Source organism: Onychomys torridus, chromosome 7, assembly GCF_903995425.1.
Source record: "Onychomys torridus chromosome 7, mOncTor1.1, whole genome shotgun sequence".
In the NCBI taxonomy this organism is placed as follows: Eukaryota; Metazoa; Chordata; class Mammalia; order Rodentia; family Cricetidae; genus Onychomys; species Onychomys torridus.
In genome coordinates, this window is record NC_050449.1 from 62,193,445 (window position 1) to 62,211,690 (window position 18,246).

Genomic DNA, 18,246 nt, shown 5'->3' on the forward strand with positions numbered 1-18,246 from the left:
GACTTGTACCACCACTGCCCGGCTCCTTTGTTTGTTTTAGAGATAGGGTCCAAGCTAGCCCAGGCTTGCCTGGAACTCACTATGTAGCTGAGGTTGACTTTGAATTTCTAATCTTCCTGACTCCACCTCCTGAGTGCGAAGATTATGGGCATACAGCACCATACCTTGGTTTATACAGTGTTGGGAATGGAGCCCAAAGCCTTGTGAATGCTAGTCAAACATTCTACCCACAGAGCCACATCTTGGTCCTGATTAACTCATGTCTTGAAGCACAGATGAGTCTGAACTTGTCTTATGTCCTTACAGAGGACAGATGATCTGATTGATTCATCTAAAATCTTCTACTGTGTCTTTTGTATATTTTTAAATAAAATAACTTTATAGAAGCTAAATATCTATGAAAGACTATCCATGGGAAGAAGGCTTGGAAGGTGAGAGAATGAAACCTGAAACCGGCAGTCTGCACTGCCGAACACATTGACCGTTAGCCACATGGGGCCATTCACATTCCCCTAATTACAATGGCATGAAATTAAAAGTCCAGTTCCAAACTACAGTCATCAAGACTGTATTTGCCAAAGAACAGATAAATGGAACAAGGGAACAGAATAGGCAGTCCACAAATGGACACACATACACACAGTGAACTGCTCTTCACCAGAGGAGGAAAGGCAACCCATTGTCAAAGGCTTGTCTGTTCTGGACTTCACAGCTCCAGAAACTATCAAAGGGAACTTCAGCTGCCCAGGACTCATCCCTCCTTGCCACAGCCCTGAGGACAATTACCAATTGATTGACCTCAGCCTCAACCCTGAGCAATGCTAAGGGAGGCAGGCAACTCTGCTGCCTAAAGTCTCACCTTCCCTACAAGTCACAAGAACTTGTCCTTCCTTGCTCTTAGTACCCAGCTCACTGCCTTGTAAACAGCAGGAGCACAATTAGGGCTTTAAGACCCATGAAGATGAGTGTTAACTCTGATCCAAGGGTGTCTCCAGCTGAGCCCTCAAAGTGACTCTCAATAGACCGTTAACATACCTACTATGTGTCAGAGACAGTCCACACTGCCCTGCCTTATAGATCTAGAATGTTAACCACACAGTAATTTAAATGTTCTCGTGCTCAGATTTCAGTTTTTAATTTGTGTATGTGTATGAGTGTTTTGCCTGAATGTATGTATGTGTAGCAGGGGCATGGTGGGTGCCCTCAGAAGTCAGAAAAGGACACTGGGTTTCCTGGAACTGCAGTGACTGATAGTTGTGAGCTACTATATGGGTGCTGGGAAATTAACCTGGACCATCTGCAAGAACAAAAAGTGCCAGCTCTCCAGCTCCTATGGGTCAGATTTTAAATAAAGGTAAAAGAGATGACACTAAATATAATTCAATGATATATTTTTATTTAACCCAACATAACCCATTGTCATTTCAAAAACTAATCCCTATAAAGTTAATAAATGTCTCCGGTCAGCTGATTGGAAGCAGAGAAACAAAACAGGAAGTAGGTCCCCATAGTAGCCTTCAAAGGCTCGCCCTTAGTGATCTGCTTCCTCCAGCTAGACCTCACCTCTTACAGGTTCAAAAGCCTTTCAAAATAGCATCACTACCTGGAGACCAAGTGTTAAAACACGAGGCTGTGGGGTCCTGACAAATTACATTAGTAACAAGGATATCCAGTCCATACCTTGCTTTTTGGGTTAGCCCAAGGGCTCTTGTGACCATGGGTATGGACCACACTGTCTTGTCTATAGGAGCAGGAGGCAGCTTGTCCCATGCCCAAGACCAGGACTACATTTTCATATTTCCCCACATGGCTCTGGTTCACTGTCTTGAAGCTATTTTGAAATGAAGGGAAGTTGTTGTCTAGGCACTCGGGGTTTAATTTTCTGTCTCCTTTGTTCTGTGAGCATTGCAGAAAGTGCCAGGCTCCCAAGGAAATTCTGCTATATACTGCCGTCGGTTTCAGGCTCTCCTCTCTCTCCAAGAAATGCAAGGAACGTAACTGTCAACTCTTTTGCATATATAAATTTTAACAGCCCATACATGTCAGCTAATCTTTTATCCAGGAAGGAAAGGCTTATTCCAAGTGATTGAAAGTTGAAATACTCAGCTTCTCATTCGTGATGTGTGACGGGATCCCTGTGTGGACATGGTAGCTTGTGATTAGTTCAATTCCACCCCCAAACCCACTAACTCTAATGGCTACCTCCTACGTACGAGGGCATGATGGTTGTCTTCAAGAACTGTTGTCGTCTAGCAGGGAAGGTAAGATAAATGTTCATACGATCCTGGAACAACTACAAGGACAATATTAACTGTCTTAAGAGGGGTTCTGCTGGTACTGTAACTTGGGTACCCCAAGGCTAAGGAAAGATGGGTTGTGGAGAAGGTAAGAGCTGGAGGATGGGGAAGCATTTGCTGTGTAATGCTATCTTCTGTTGACCTGGCCATTGAACTTGTGAGCTCCTAGCAGCTATGGCTACCAGTCCAAGATCAAGCCAACTAACTCCAGCATGGACATTGGAAGGAAGCACCCCATTAATGGGGTTTTCTGAACTCCACCTCTAACTGAGGAGCTATTGGCGGTTGATGGCTACTGAGGAGAAGGAGTAAGAGTCATTTATAGTCAGGGTGTGGCTACTGGTAGGTTGCTCATGCTCTGGTGGATGGCTCCACGCCCATGTGATGTGGGAGGCACTAACTGGCACCAATGAGTTGTTAAAAAGAAGAAAAGGGCATGAAAGTTGGAGGCAAACTTGTTGGGAAGGGGTCTGTGGGGAGTTAATGGGAGAAGAGAGTTGAGAAGTGGGTCTGATTAAGATGTATAAAACTGTCAAAAACGACTTTTAAATATTTAAAGTATAAAGACTTTTTTAAAGGGACATATTTTTAAATACTTATTTCAAAGTATAAAGACAAAAAGGGGGTACAGCTAGGGATATGGGGTCAGTTGACAGAGAACTTGGCTAGTACGGATGAGTTCCTGGGTTCAATGCCTAACTGCACATAAATCCAGTGTGGTGGTGAACACCAGTCATTTTAGGAGGTAGAGGCAGGAGGATGAGAAGTTCAAGGTCATTCTGGAATCTGGGGCCAGCTTGGACTACAAGAGACCTTGTAGCAACCGTTGAAAAGAAGCCTGAGACACATCAAATATTGGTATGCAACTGGAGCCTATTGTAAGGAAGGTTGATGTCGGTAAATAGAGAAAGCTGGGGGACAGGGAAGGCACTCAGAGAGAAGAGGGACTGATATGGAATCCGGACACATTGCCCACCCTGGCTTGAAGACTGAACCTGTCTTGTAAGGATTATGTAAGGTAGTTTGGCAAACTCTAACTCGCATGCGCATTACACTTCCTATCCTTCCGCCCATGGGAGACAGCATTCATCAATCCCAGCCCACACCTTTCCAACCAACCTGAGATGAGATCTGCTTTCCATCCTTGGTGTAGGAGTGCCAAGATAAGTGAGGTAGAGCTGTGAATACCTTGTTGACTAGTTAGTAGCTAATTGGATAGGCAATGGGGAGCCATTAAAGTCTTGTAAGCATGGGAGTGACATGGTGGGAAATGAGAGCTTGTAGTTCAGGGTAATTAGCTTGGCAGTGCTATCTAGAATGAATGGATTCTGGTGCTGGAAAGACCTGAGGCCAGTTATCAGGGAAGGTTACTGGGATGGTTTGGGGGAGTAATAATGCCTGATGCTGAACAGATACAGCAAAAAGGAGGTGCAGATGTCAGGGCCAAGAGCTCAAAGAGGCTAGCAAGTACATTAGGGTGAGGACAGTGAGGGCCTGGAGTGTGAGAGGACTCTAAGTGAACTTGGAGGTTTTCTACCTGAGCACAGAAGAAAGCAGTGTCGCCATCAAGAGGGTAGCCTGTGATTGGTGGGGAGCTTCTGGACTCCTGGATGGAGGGAAGAGGGAGAAGAAACAGTAAAGCAAAACATGGATTTAGATTTCTTTCTTCTACAGAGAGTGGCTTGTCTGAGCCAGAGCCTATCAGAGAACGGAGTGTAAGGAAAAACAATCCTTTTAAAGCAAACATTGTTGCCCTTTGTCAATGAGCAGGGTCTAAAGAAGGCTTCCGTCTCTCCAAATATTTGGGAAACTGGAAATCTTAATTAGTAATCAGAAAGGGACAGCAGGAAAGGAAAGAATATAAACCCAATCACTGTGCGCTTTTGGTTTCAAATGCTTCCACAATCCAGGTGATTTACACTCTAGTAACAATGATTGACAGTCAAGAATGCGTCTAGCTCACTTTTATTTTTCCCCCGGGGGGACAGCGCTTGAGTTCCTGATTGTTTCAAATTGCAGAAGCAGGTACTGTGTTGAGTTAGGAGAATTTGCCCCCACCCCCTCTGGGATCTTTCTCTGAAGGGAGCAGAGTCTATTTCAATGTTTCCTTTGGTTTTGAAGCAGGGTTTCACTCTGAAGCCTGGGCTAGCCTGGAACTCACGTGTAGACCAGTCTTGCCTCACACTCACAGAGATCTGCCTCTATCTTGATTGATGAAGGCCAGCAGTGCCTCCCTGACCTTTCTTTTCTGGAAGATGTTTCTAGAGTGACCTATTTCAGTTGGTTGAAGGAGAACCATAAAGGAACCAACTGAATAAGCAGAATCTGTTACCACCACTTCCCCACACCAGCATGATTCATCACTACACTCTAAATTTTAGTCTTTTACCCCAGAAGACTGTAGCTACCATGGGCCTTATCACAGAAACGTCTCCTTATAGTGACTGGAAACCTACATAGAAAACCGGACCCAAGGCAGAGATCAACTGATCATGGGGATGCCAGCCCCTGCGGATACATCTACATCACAACTCTTGCATCTGTAGTTCCAGGAACATTGTGGAAGAGCAGGTCTGCTGTGAAACAGTCTCTCTTAGAAATGGCTAAACAAGATCAGAACAATATCATTATCAATGGATATGCTAATGTGGAAGGGGTTCCATTTATTGACTACTGGAAAAAGGAGAATTAGCTTCTCCAGGGGACAAGCCCCATTGGTTGTTCGATGTAGAGTGGTCAGCTTTGAAACCATACACACAAACAACAAAAATGGACTCATCGGGTTCTTTTTATTTGTACATACATATAAGCACACACACATATATGTACACACACACACACACACACACACACACAACTATAATCAAAGATAAAAGAGGCAGTCAACTTGGAGGGGGCAGGAGAGAAGGTAACTTGGAGGGGCTGGAGTAAGGACACGGATGGGGGAGTGATATAATTCTATTTCAAGTAAAAATTTAAAAATTAAAAACAGTATTCTAAAACAACCAGCAGATGTATTTTGAGACTGTCTGTCCCAGAGGAAGTTGTCTATTAAGCTGTGTACTTTGAAGCATTTGTTTACTTAGAAAAGTCAAATGTGACCGTGCCAGGTCAGTTGCTGCAAGAATACCAGCAACAGGCTAGCCAATAGTAAATTCTGAGAGTGGAAGCTGCTCTGAAAATCTGTCTGGGGAAGCTACACATCTGATCTGAGATAGAGGAGACAATTATAGCATTGTGTACAGGCACCAATGGACAGGCTAACACCATAGATCCTTGCAGAGCCCAGATGAAGGTGTCAGAACCCTTCACATCCCATCTAGATCAGCTGGAGAACAGACCATCAAACTATGAAGCTAGATTTAGCTTTCTCTCTTTTTTAAAAGCAATTTTCAGAACCAGAAAATTAGCAAAAATTCAGTGCGCCCCAGTTCTTTCCCACCCCATCCCCCAAAACACACATAATTTTGCCACCTTCTGGTACATAATAATATTTGTGTTGTCAAAAATTTCAGGCTTTCTGGAAGGAAAGTGGGGGTGTAAAAATGGGCTGATTTCATGGGCGTCTTTGGAAATAAAAAGAAATGGTGGCTTCACTACTGAGGCAGAGAAGCTGGCTCTCCATGTGCGGACATTGACCAGCCAACCCATTAGTATTAGTACTTTGTACTGGAGTTTGCAGTGGAGGCACACAGACTTAATTCTCAGCTCTCTTTGAGCATCAGCTAGTAGATGGGTGAGCTCCAAGGGAAGGAAAGTACAGAATCATGCCTTATAAAGATAAGACGCGTTAATTATCTGGATTTTTTTTTTTATTATCCAGACGTTATTAATACCTCTCCAGGATGTCTGTCTGCTGTGGATGTGCCTGTGCATTTAATAGCAAAAGTACCAATGGGAATAGAAAACTAGCAGGCACACCAGAGTTCAGTTGCAGCTAGGCCCGTTTCATCGGCTCAGAGTCCTTCACCAAACTGGCCAAAGTTTGCTTCACAAAATAGAGCACTGCCAAATGGTTTCTGGATTCTTCACGGAGAAGAACTGCAAAAGAGCTGAAAGAGACCTATTTCCATAACATTAGTTACTGACTGGCCGTATCCTACAATCACAAAATTTATTTTAGACCCAGTCATATCTAAGACTGAAAACCCCCGACTGTCCCATCCCAAAGTAAAAAGCGCCACGTTCCTCGTCCCCCCTTCTTCCTTCCAGGGGGTGTCAGTCAGTTCCTAATTCCCTTTTAGTCTCTCCCCAACCTTGGACCAGGCTTGCAGAAAGCTGCAGTTACCAGCAAGTGCCCCAACGCGGATAACCGGATTTGTCTCCTCCTCCCAAGCTGGCCGCGGATAGGGGACACGGAGTTACTGCCCCCAGGGAATCTCAAAAGTAGACAGAGCCACACGTCGCCGACCGTTCATTTCTGTCGCTGGGTTAAAGAGCAGAGGGAGGATCGGGGCGCAGGAGACACCCCCTCTTTCTCCTCCCTCTCTTTTCCCCACCTCCCAAATTTGGCAGCCTTGTGTGGCTCCCGGTCTGGGGTCTGGAGGGTGTGGAGTGTGGGTGCGGGGGCCGGCTGGAGACGCTCTCGCTAGCGCTGCCTGTGGCCAGACCCGCCTCGCGTCCCCTCTCGGCCGCACACGTCCACCGCCACTCGCGCGCTCGCTCGCGCTCTCGCCTGGCTGGGTCCCTCCTGCTCGCCCGTCTCCTTTTCCTTTTTTTTTTTTTTTTTTTTTTTTTGGTACCATAGAGTCGCTCTGAAAACAGAAGATAGAGGGAGTCTCGGAGCTCGCCATCTCCGCCGATCTCTACATTGGGAAAAAAAACATGGAGTCAGCTCCGGCAGCCCCCGACCCCGCCGCCAGCGAGCCGGGCAGCAGCGGCTCGGAGGCGGCCGCCAGCTCCAGGGAGACCCCGCTGACCCAGGACGCGGGCCGCAAGAGCGAGGCGCCGGGCGCGGGTCGTAGGCAGAGCTACGCGAGCTCCAGCCGAGGTAGGAGACGCAGCGACCGGGCTCCTGGCAGGGGGGCGGCGGGAGCAGCGCGCCGAACCCGGAGGGGGACCGGGCACCCCGGGGGAGCGCGCGCCCCCCGGGAGCGGGCAAGACGCGGGGTCCCCGGGACCGGTGCGCGCGTGCGCGCGCCAGTCGAGGTGCCCCGAGCGGCCAGCACCCCCGCCCCTCCCCCCGCGGCCCCCCACAAATGTTGCAAACTTTTGCAAGCCAGTGCTGGGCTTGCAGGAGAGGGCGAGGGGTGACAGGGACGGACCGGAGCGTTGACAGCCAGGCGACTCCAACACCATCTCCCCCTTGATTGCATGTTTTATTTTCTGCAAAGACGAGCTGTCCAAATTAAATACGATTTCCCCCCACCAAAAAGAAATCGAGACAGGGGAGTGGGGGAAAGAAACTTTTAAAGCGGTAGTGTCCTTTTAAGAAGGGGGAGGGGGTCTGTTTGTGGCTACTCGCTTCCACGGTTACCTTTTCTGCTGTTGACAGTTTCTCACATACCCACCCCCCTTCCCCCCCAGCAGCCGGAGCCGCGGCGGGTGTTCGAGTCCTCCCTCTCTCACGAAAGCTTAGGGGATCGGGAGGAGTAGGAGACCTAGAAGTCTCTGGGGACGGAAAGGGGGCGCTCCCGGTGCTAAGAGGGGGCGACGCGGGCAGCTTCTCCTCTGGAGCTCTGGAGGTGGTGGGTTTGGCGAAGAAGCCCGAGGAATGGGGTCCTGGCGCACAAGATGTTATGGAGTTGCCCTGGTGGGGCGCGGCGACCCGGAGAAGCGCAACTTTGTAGCCGGGGGTTCGGAGCCCAGAGTCCTGGAGGAGGCTGGCAGGGGGCGTGTACAGCACGCGGAGGGAGGGCGGCAGTGGAGTGGGGTGCTTCACGCCGGATCCGAGGGAGAGGCTGTGACAGCAAAAACAAACGCAGAGAGAACGCTGAGAAAAGCACCCAAACTTATTTCTGCTCTGGGAATCCTTCCCTCGCCGCGATGCCCAGCGTTTCTGCGGGAACCTGGGGGTGATCAGAGTTGAGTGCTTGTGGGCCTGGGCTAACAAGGTTGCCCTCCTCGGGTCATTGGTTCATTTTGTGTTGCTGTCTGAAGTGTGTGAAAGAGGGGACCTGGGGAGACAAGGGTGCTTGCTTTCCTCCTGCCGTTTCCTTAAAGTGGCCTGATGGGGGAAAGCTGACTCTTTTCTTAAAGGTGTCAGAACCTGCTGTGGGATTTCCCCCACCTCCTCCTTCGGGGGTGGGGGATTATTTATTTGAATGCTCCGGGAGTTTGCAAAGAGCAGGAGGAAGCTGCAGCTTTAATTACTGTTGTAAATAATGTATAAATCACGCCTGTCACTCTGGAGGAAGCGGGCTCCTGCGAGCCACCGAGGGGCTTGGGACCTAGAGGTGCTCTCCAGCCAGGATCTGGCGGCTAGGGGGCCTGGGGAAAGGCAAAAGAGGGACCGAGAGCCGCTCCCTTGCTCTCCAATGTGCTAGTTGGAGGTAGGAACATGGCTGATCATGTGCTGGCTGTTTTACAGTATTCCCCCCTCCCGCCCCACCTTAGCCACACCCCCTGTCCGGGCGCTTTCCCATTCACGGAATTCGAGTACAGTAAAAGCCATCAGGATGACATATGCTGGGGGTGGGGGGGCACCATTTAATTAAAGGCGATTTCCGAAGAATGACTGCGCTGAGCCTCGGTTTGAACCGGAGGAATGGGGCTGGCAAGGACCAGGACGAAAGGAAAAGGGGGTGAAGGCTTGGGCTGGGGGGTGGCCGCAACCGGCCACCAGCTCTGCGAGTTTGTGTGCAAAGCTTTTGGCTGCAAAGAGTCTATTTAGAGCCCGAGATTTGGAATGCAAGAGGGTTATGTAACAGGGTTAATCAGAAACGCTGGAGAAAATCCCCTTCATGTGTTTGGAGGCTTTTTTTTTTTTTTTTTTAAGAAGGGGATGCAGAGTATCTAGGAAGCGGCTCTAATTTCTGGTTTGTACCTTTCCTCTTCCTTTAGCCCCTCCCCACCTCCCCTGCTTTATTAACATCTTCAGGTGTTATTCCTGGCAGAAGGTGTGTTCTTGCAATAGATGGGGTGGCAGGCTGCAGAACCGACTACAAATCTGTAACTTGCTGTTACTGCAAATTATATAAAGCTGGGGAATTTGGTGCCCCTTTCCAAAGCTCCAAGGAACCAAAATAGGAGCAATGTGCGTCTTACTGGATGACCTGCTGACCCATATCCCTTTACCCTCTAGAGCCCCCACCCCCATTCTTTGGGGGGGGGGGAACCTGTCCTTTTCAATGAAGAGATTTAATGGGAAGGGGGAAGTAAGGCCCAGACACTCCATCACATCCTGCACGCAGGCACTAGGTTACATAACAGTCTGAATGGAAAAAAGGAAGGTCAGACATGGAGGCATCCTTTAGCCAACACAGCAGTAGTAATATCTTCCAGGAATTACTTGCAGTTGCAGACCTTGACCTCAGATGTAGCGTCTACTTCTCAGGGGTGCCAATCTTGGCGTGTGGTGTGTGTGTGTGTGTGTGTGTGTGTGTGTGTGTGTGTGTGTGTGTGTGAGAGAGAGAGAGAGAGAGAGAGAGAGAGAGAGAGAGAGAGAGAGAGAGAGAGTAAGCGCACCCGGGAGAAAAAGAGAGACTATGTAAGTATGCTGGGTAGTTGAGAGTGATGTGCAAATGGGAAATGTTTGGGTTTTGAGATGATGTAATGGAGTTGGCAGAATATGCAACTCGGCTCCCGGAGTGTAAGCATAAGAAAATTGGAGCTGGCATCCCATATTAATGTTGCATAAATTACAATATCAGAAAGAAATTAACCTACACACTAGGTGATTATGCCTCTTAAATACTTAAAACATAAAGGCACAGGCTCAAAAGGCAAAGCAAATATCACCACCTCACAATGAGCCCTTTCCTCCTCAGAAGGGTGAGTGGAGTTCCTGGGTGAAAAGGGAAGCTTTCTGACTTGGGGAGGTGTTTTCCTCTGGATTTAGAGGCTTGTTCCCAGCCAGCAGATGCTTGAATCCTACAGAACTGTGGGTGTATTCTCATGACATTGATGTGACCTCATGAGATATTACCTGGAAGATTTGAGGCTGTTGCTAAATTCCTATGTCCTGGGAATCTAAGTATGAACGGATTAGAGGCCTTCAGTGCCTGGGCTTTCAAAATCAGATGTGTGGTTTTATAATCTGCAAGTTGATCTCCCTGCGCTCCTTCCAACTCCAAGGAAATGGTAGCGGTCTTAATGAAACCCTTCCATTTTCTAGAAAGTATTAATGATGGCTGGTGCCATTCAGCTCCCTCTTTACGGTACCACCAGGACAGAGGTGGGAGAAAATAAGACAGGCAAGAAGCAACATGGCAAGTAAAAATGAAGTGGAACAACAAAAAAAAGACCGAATCTTTAATTTAACAAGGCTTTCAGGGACTTTGGGGAGCTGGGAGCACTGTGGCACTGTGGTGTTAGACACCCTTTCCCAGAACCTCCGTATTAAATACATGACAGACGCTTACATGTTGTACTTCGCTCAAAGTTACCCTCGTAGGACTATGTACCATGTAGTGGGTTCACAGAGCTGGAGTTCAAGGCCTTTAGGGCAGGCCAACCTAAGAGAAAAATCGAAACCAAGGGATGGGCTGCATACTGAAAAGCTGGGTGGGATTGAGAGACAACCCCCTGGAATCTCAGCGGAGAGTGACTTAAAAAACCAATTAACAGGGCCCGCATGGCTCTGCAACCTAGAGGAATTCTAGAACTAAATAACTCCTCCGCTTTGGAAGTGCATCCCCTCCCTTTTTCTCACCAGTCACTGCTGATTCACTTTCTAGAGAGTTCTTTTACCTAGCAGCAATACGGCATCCTTTCTAGAGATGAATTTTCAGATCACCTTTGCTGGCATGGTCCCTGCTCTCTATAGTGAATAAATGATAGTTTCCCTGGCTGGGAGAAAAAAATCCTTTCCCAGAGGGATGGGATGATTTGTCTTTTTAAACTAAGGGACTTTAATTTTCTGGTAAATTGCTCATAAAAACATTTATAATTATACCCTTTAAAATGCAATGGAATAATTTTAGAAAATGCATTTCATGATAGTTAGGATAACCTTTCTGTTGCTTCATCCTAATTTCTTATAAAGAACTGAATTATTAATCTAGGCTCCAAGTCCTGAGTGGCTAAGACACTTACAGCAACCCCTTCCTCTGCTTTCCAAACCCCATTGGAATTGTGAGGAGCCATGGGATCTAGAAAATGTCTTCTTCTGACTCCCAAGTGTGGCTGATGCCTGTCAAGGACCCTTGACTGTTCACGGCACACAGATGTGTGTGTGGGGTGGGACAATAGGACTCCCCTTGATGTCAGGCAGACATCATGGCATGGAGAGCCACAAGGATGTTAATAGCCAGAGTTGTGCCTGTGGATAAAAATTCCAGAGGATCTGTGGAGACAGCTTAATCACTTTTGGAAACAAAGTCACCTATGTCTGAAGTTAACCCTTGGAATACAAGTCAGAAAAGTCCATGTGCCATCCTCTGGTCAATGTCAGATAGAGGGGCACACTTTTTCTCTCTCTAAAGTCCCCATTTTGCATTTAGGGACTTGTGGTGTGACGTTGGAAAGACTCACTGAGTTGCCTCGTAATAACCATCATATTCACATAACATGAACCCCGTTTTAAAAACACTACTGTGTGTGTATATTGTCATGTGTGTACATGAATGTACATGAATGTGTGTGCATGTGGGCATGTGTGTACATGAATGTGTGTGTGGGTGGGGTCAGAAGTCAATGTCAGATTTCTTCCTAAATTGCCCTCTGCTTTATTGTTTTCAGGTAGGGTCTTTCATTGGACTTAAAGTTTAATGATTCTGCTAGGCTGGTTGGCCAGTGAGCCTCAAGGATTTTCCTGTGCTTTGATTATAGGTGTGTTTTTCCACACCTGGCTTTTGTACATGGGTTCTGGGTGCTTTACCACCTGAGCTGGCTCTCCAGCCCTCATGTCCTGTGGAATTTTTATAGCATACGTTACTTTTTCAGAGTTCTCCTCCTTTCCCCGTGTGCTGCTCCACTCTGATCTCCATGTTCTTTCTTTGCTTCCATGGGAACTTCTGAGTCTCAGGAGGCAAAATACAAAATGCTTTTTAGAGGTAGGCGTGTTTGTGTGTGTGTGTGTGTGTATGTGTGTGTGTGTGTGTGTGTGTGTGTTTGTGTGTGTTTATGTCCTAATATGTCATCCTCTGCCCCTCACTCTCCATGGCATCTTTGAGATGATGTGCAGGTCTCTGAAGTAGATGTCTTTCACTCCCTCATGGAGATCCCTGATCCTCCCATCAGGGTGAGATAAAAATTGTCCTAGAGCAAGGAGAGTCACTTGAAAGGGCTTCAGGTACCAGGGCATACACTAACCAAGAATGTAGAATACATTTCTAAGTCCGAAAATCTCCCTTGCTGTGGATTTGGGCTGGTGATCCCTTTCTTTCTCTTCCCCTCCCTCTGTGCCTCTCTGTCTCTCTCTGTCTCTGTCTCTCTCTGACTCTTTGTCTCTCTGTCTCTGTGTGTGTGTGTGTTTCTCTCTCTTTCTGTTTCTCTCTCATGTTTATTTTTTGCCTAACTCATCATGAGAAATATTGGTTAGAATTAAGCTGTTAAAACTTTTCATCCATGTTCAGTCTCTATATTAGTATAATTGTGTAATTTTTAGGTTAATGTTTAAAAATAACCTGGATGACCAATGTCCAAGTCTTGGCTGCTGTATAATAAACCATGGTTTCCTCTGAGGGTACCAAGGCATTGCCAATGAATTGATTTTTCCATCTGACAGTAGATTAACCCCATGTGTTTTTTTTGTTTTTGTTTTGGGTTTGTGTCTTTTCCTTTTTGAGTAAGTTTTTTAGCTGTGTGGTTCCATTTCCTAGCCTGGAGAGCACATTCGGAAGGTAATTGAATCTTTGCTGGGAGATTCAGAGTCTCACGGTGCTATGGGGTCACGGTGCTGAGCATGAATTCTGATTGTACATTACAGGACTGGAAATGGAGCTGGTGTCGGAGACTGGCCAAGGGTCTGTCTCGATCCCACTTGGAAATCCTTTCTTTTTTCTTTCTGTGAAATCCTCAGCAGGACGATCTGCTTCCCTGTTTTGTGTTGCAAGTAGCAAGTCGGAAATTCAATTAGTTGTTCCGGGTTAATGGAGGGTTTTACTTTACAGGAAACTGTCAACCAGAATCTATAATCTTTTTGTTTGTTTACTTACTTGTTTGCTTGCTTATTTGAGGCAGGATCTCAGGACGATCCTCCTGCCTCAGCCTTCTGAGTGCTAGGATTACAGTTAGTTGTCTGCTAAAGTCTTCTGACTTCATCCCATGGAGCAGTGGTTCTCAACCTTCCAAACACTGCCACCCTTTAATACAGCTCTTCGTGTTGTGGTGACCCCCAACCATAAAATTATTTTTCTTAACTTCTTAACTGTGATTTCATTACTGTTATGAATGTGGCTTCTTCTCATGTAATAGGGGTGGAAATCACCACTAACTTAACCATTCCCTTAGGGGTGTTGGGGGCATCTCTTTGGTAGGGGTTTCATGCACCTGGAATGTTAGGAAGTGTCAAGGTTCAGGCATGTAGGAAAACAAATACTTAGAGGCCTCCAGAGGAAGTCCTTTCCAAGCTGTGGCCTTTGGAGGCATTTCTGGACCACAGAGCTGGCTTCCTCAGCATCATCTCACTTGACTTAATGTTAGTCGTTGATAATCTGCTGCCTCTGATGTCATGTCGCTGTGTTTGGGTTCTTGGTGCTATGATAGCCTATTATCATCATCATCATCATTATTAGTGGACTGTTTCTGGTAAAGGCATCAAGGGGATTGTTTAAATAAGTCATTATCCTAGAAGAAGAGGGTATGATGAAGCTCACTGCAGGAAGACAGGCTTTTGGCCCTACCTCTCCCATGCTGATGCTGCAAAGAATTACAGGGAACAGTCCCCTTGTTGAGGGGGGAGCAGTCCCCCCAAACAGATTTTTGTGGCTTTCATGACATGATTATAAATTGTGTCACTGTGTCACGTGAGATGGTGCATTAATGATAGCAGAGGCAGTGTGGTTTGCTAGTGATGGGTTTATCTACAACACCTGGATCCTGGTGGCTGGCTTGGGAGCCCTGTACTCACGGATGCTCAGAGTATAGGCTTCCCACACCTTCAAAGGTGGAGGAGGACTCTGGGCTATCTCAGGGTGAATTTCTCTCCATTTTCCCCGGAACCTCCCACCAGAGACTGGGAGGCAGACAGCAGCATCATGATACACAGGCTGTATTTCCTCTCAGTGGAATCATCTTAGCTGTGCCATTGGGTGCTGGCATTTGGGATACAAATTGCCTTAAACTGTTCTGAAGTAAGGAAGAAGTTTCTCCATGTAGGCAGCGGTCGTAGTAGATGGAGTCCAATGGGATACAAGAAAAGGGCACCACTTGTTAGTGTTAGTGCCTCAAGCCAGTGGAAGAGGTGTGCACTGTTAAAAATACCCAGCTTACTTCGGGGGAGGATTTGACTGAATACTGATGGAGTTTATGAAATATGAATATAGTGAGTCGCTGTACGTAAGTGGTAGGCGTGTGTGAAAGAAGAAGAAATAAAATTGTGTATAAATGACACTCTGAAACTTGATGGAATTGTACTCGTGACGGGAATGGTGACGTGTGGGTCTGCGCTTCACAGGGGGAAAGAGAAGCAGGCTGAAAAATCCATCTGTCAAACTTGATATGGGACTAGAAATTACAGAACAGAAAAACCAGTTGCCTTGTTTTGTAGGCAAAGAACACCACCAAGGATAAACAGGGAGCTTGTGAAGAATGAAGATGAAATTTCCAGAAAATGCATGGGGGCAAAAAACATAGAGGCCCGTGTTTGAATGCAGAATGAGGCACACTAAACACAGGCTTCGGCATTCTGGGCTATTAACTCGTGTGGTGTTAGGTGTTGGGCTTATAGCCAAACAAAAGTCACAACTATGAATTTTCAGTTTAGTAGAAGAAATCACCTTGATCTCCCCCAGGCATAAATATATGTAGCAGGACTCAGGAGTTGTACAGAATGCCATTTTCCCTGCCTTGTTCTGATTAATTGACACCCTGTACTCTATGCCTCTTTCCTGAAGGTGACTTTCCACTCTCTGAGCACAGACATGTCTCACCGAAGTACAGGAACGAGAACCCACAAGCTACAGTGTGTTGCACTGGGTGCGGTGTTTTGGTGGGCGAGACAAGAATGGTGAGATGGGGCAGGGAATCGTGTGAAAAGAGGTTCAGATGCCCGTTTGGCACTGGGAATTGGGGGCTGGGGATGAAGGCAGGGACAGTGACGCTGTGTGCCAAAGACAAGGAATTCGGCATCGACTCTGCAATTTTAAATTATCTTTAACAAGGACAATGAAAAGAGGCACGTTGACACTTGGAGAAGTTATGAAGAACTTGCCGAGAATGCCAATTGACAAGGCAGGTATGGGAATACTCAGAAAAACAGACAGCGAGAGCCGGTCTGAAGGGCAGAGAGATCGGCTTCCTGGTGCATTGAGGGAATTGGTGGGTGTGCTTATTGACTCTTCCAATTAGTTTTAGAGAAATCTGAAGAGATGGACAAAGACGGAGAAAAGGCAGCCAGATGTGATCCTGAACTTCCAGAAGCAGAGAGCCTCTAACGTCCCCTAGGAGCCATGGCAGTCACAGACAGGAATAAGTGAGTGGAAATGAGTGGATCTTGAAACACCCAGTCACAGAGGAACCACGTATGCTTATCGGGCCTGAGACTGCTTAAATAAACTGCATCTCTTTTCATTTTCAATTTCCAGTTGGGAAACCAGAGGATGATGAAAAGGTCGTGATACTGTCTGTACTCCACAGGGACATTGGTGTGCCAAGGATATTCTCTCTAAAAGTGTAGGGCAGCTGGGAGGGTGAACTGCCCATAACTCTCAATTGTCCAAGTAATGAAGTATCACGAAAAGCTAAGCCAGATGAAATAATTTGATCATCAAAAATGATTCCTCTGATGGTGCTTGAAGTGTGCTGGCCGACATGGCAAGTATGGAATTGCTAATTTATGTTACCTCATTCTCTTTCTCTCTCCCAGTTGGGGTGAGCACACACGGACAGGCTGTGGGAACCTCGGCTGTGTGCAGAACCCATGCCCTTAACTCGGATAGTATAACATTTCACAGTGTCAAGAGATGACAGCCAGAGATGGGGGACAGTTCAGTGAGATTTCTCAAGACCCCACATAGCCACTTGGAGAATGGAAGCTACGCTCAAAGACTTCCTGAACATTCTGAAGCTTGCCTTTGGACCTGGGAGAGGGGCTATCCTTTAGGCACAGATGCACACTCCTCATGCTACCCCTATTTTGTTAGGCAAGATGTTATCCTGAGAAGGTATCCTGAGAACTCTCTAGGCCAGCTTCACCCCGACAGTGAAGCTGATGCACCTGACCCTACAAGCCTGCGATGTTCTCTTCCCAGGCAGCATGGGATGCACTACAGTTAGGATGTGACTACAGCCTAGATCTTTTGGCTCACTCATCTCATGCTTTTTCCGCTCATGTGCAGATCCCCAAAAGTCCCAGGAAAAAGAATACCAAGTCCCTACCCTCCAGGAAAATTGCCCTGAGGGTATTTAAATGGATACAACATGGTCATCTAGTTCAGTATGAGTTATGTGGACTATACATCCATAGTGGGGTAGGTCATTTTTTAATCTCACTAGGCACTTTGATTACAAATTAAAGTAGGAATTTATTATACTGTGTATTGTATCTTATTTATTTGTAATAAAATATATTTATTATAGTTAAAGTACACAGTGCCCGAGTCTCATGTTCTGATTCCATGCAAAGTCAAGTATGGGACAGAGAGCTGATCACCTGCCATTGATGAGCCACTGGAGTAGGTGCAGCCAGGCTCACCGTGAGCAGTGTTTCTGCCGAGCCAGGTCCTTCCTCAAGGCTGAAGTTCCAGCTATGCTCTTCAGAGAGCTGTTTTCAACACCAGATCCACAAAGAGAAGATTGCAAGGCCATAAAATTTAAAAAAAAAAAAAATCATAACAGCAGAAACTATTTTTTAAGTTCTTTGTTTATTTATTTTACCCCCAGAGTCCTGTTGGTGCTGCTCATATGCACACGGGCATGAGGTCATGCACCCAGGGCATGGGCAACCTTTCAATGGCCGTACTCCTGAACGAAGTGACTCTCATTTGAAAGAGAGTGAGAGGGGGTGGTACAGGGGAGGGATCGAAGGGGGGGAAAGATGATCAACTATTAGAATCTCAAAAGAATATTAAAAGAAATTAAAAAGGACTCTTCCTTCCCAAGCAGCCATTAGCTGCCCAGGGCTGCTCAGCTAGGGGCGGGGCCTCGGGAGCCCCTCCCTATTTCATGCTGGACTGACTCTTTAATGGCCTTGATCCTGCATGGGTCTTGTGAGTTCCTGAGGCAGTATCCATGTCAAGCCCAGATGACAGCAGCATGTCCCAGCACCCTCCCATCCTCCAGCCCTTACATTCTTTGTGCCCCATGTTCCCAGAGCCTTGGCAGGGGTGGGGTGGGGTGTTCTTAAATGGGGAAGGTTTATAGTTTGTTTTGAAATGAAAAATAACATCGTTCTCTGCAGTGTACAGGGGAATTGTATCTTTTTAATATTTTAGCAAAAAGTTACAGTGCATGCATTAATGTGTATATGTACATATGAAATACAATTATATCAGTAAATGAACCTGGACCCACATACCAAAGTGAAATAATAAAGTGATCACATATGGGTGGTGGTTTATTATCTGGTTTGTTTTTATTCTTTCCTTTTTCGAGTTTCCTGAATTATGAATGTATAATGTTTATAGTAGAAAAAAATAAATCTTTCTTTTTTTTTCTTCTAAAAAATGGTGTGTTGTGAAATTGGAAG

General features: G+C 46.5%; 1 protein-coding gene and 1 long non-coding RNA gene across 5 annotated transcripts; one reads left to right on the forward strand and one right to left on the reverse strand.

Annotated features, from left to right (window-relative positions):
- Positions 1–1,408: 1,408 nt before the first annotated feature.
- Positions 1,409–6,949, reverse strand: LOC118587687. Its single transcript, XR_004945462.1, has 3 exons — positions 6,219–6,949; positions 3,835–3,903; positions 1,409–2,135 (listed from the first exon to the last, which is right to left on the reverse strand). It is a non-coding gene; the product is annotated as an uncharacterized LOC118587687 (long non-coding RNA).
- A 95-nt stretch (positions 6,950–7,044) lies between these two features.
- Positions 7,045–17,559, forward strand: LOC118587335 (nuclear receptor ROR-alpha-like). 4 transcript variants are annotated; one of them, XM_036193249.1, is made up of 4 exons: positions 7,045–7,287; positions 15,455–15,567; positions 15,722–15,795; positions 15,909–17,559. In XM_036193249.1, exons 1-3 carry the CDS (start codon positions 7,122–7,124, stop codon positions 15,785–15,787), a joined length of 345 nt encoding a protein of 114 aa, XP_036049142.1. In that variant the 5' UTR covers positions 7,045–7,121; the 3' UTR covers positions 15,788–15,795; positions 15,909–17,559. The 4 variants fall into 4 exon arrangements, with proteins under 4 accessions (XP_036049142.1, XP_036049141.1, XP_036049143.1 ...); XM_036193248.1 differs by having other exon boundaries at positions 15,722–17,559; XM_036193250.1 differs by lacking the exon at positions 15,722–15,795.
- Positions 17,560–18,246: the final 687 nt, after the last annotated feature.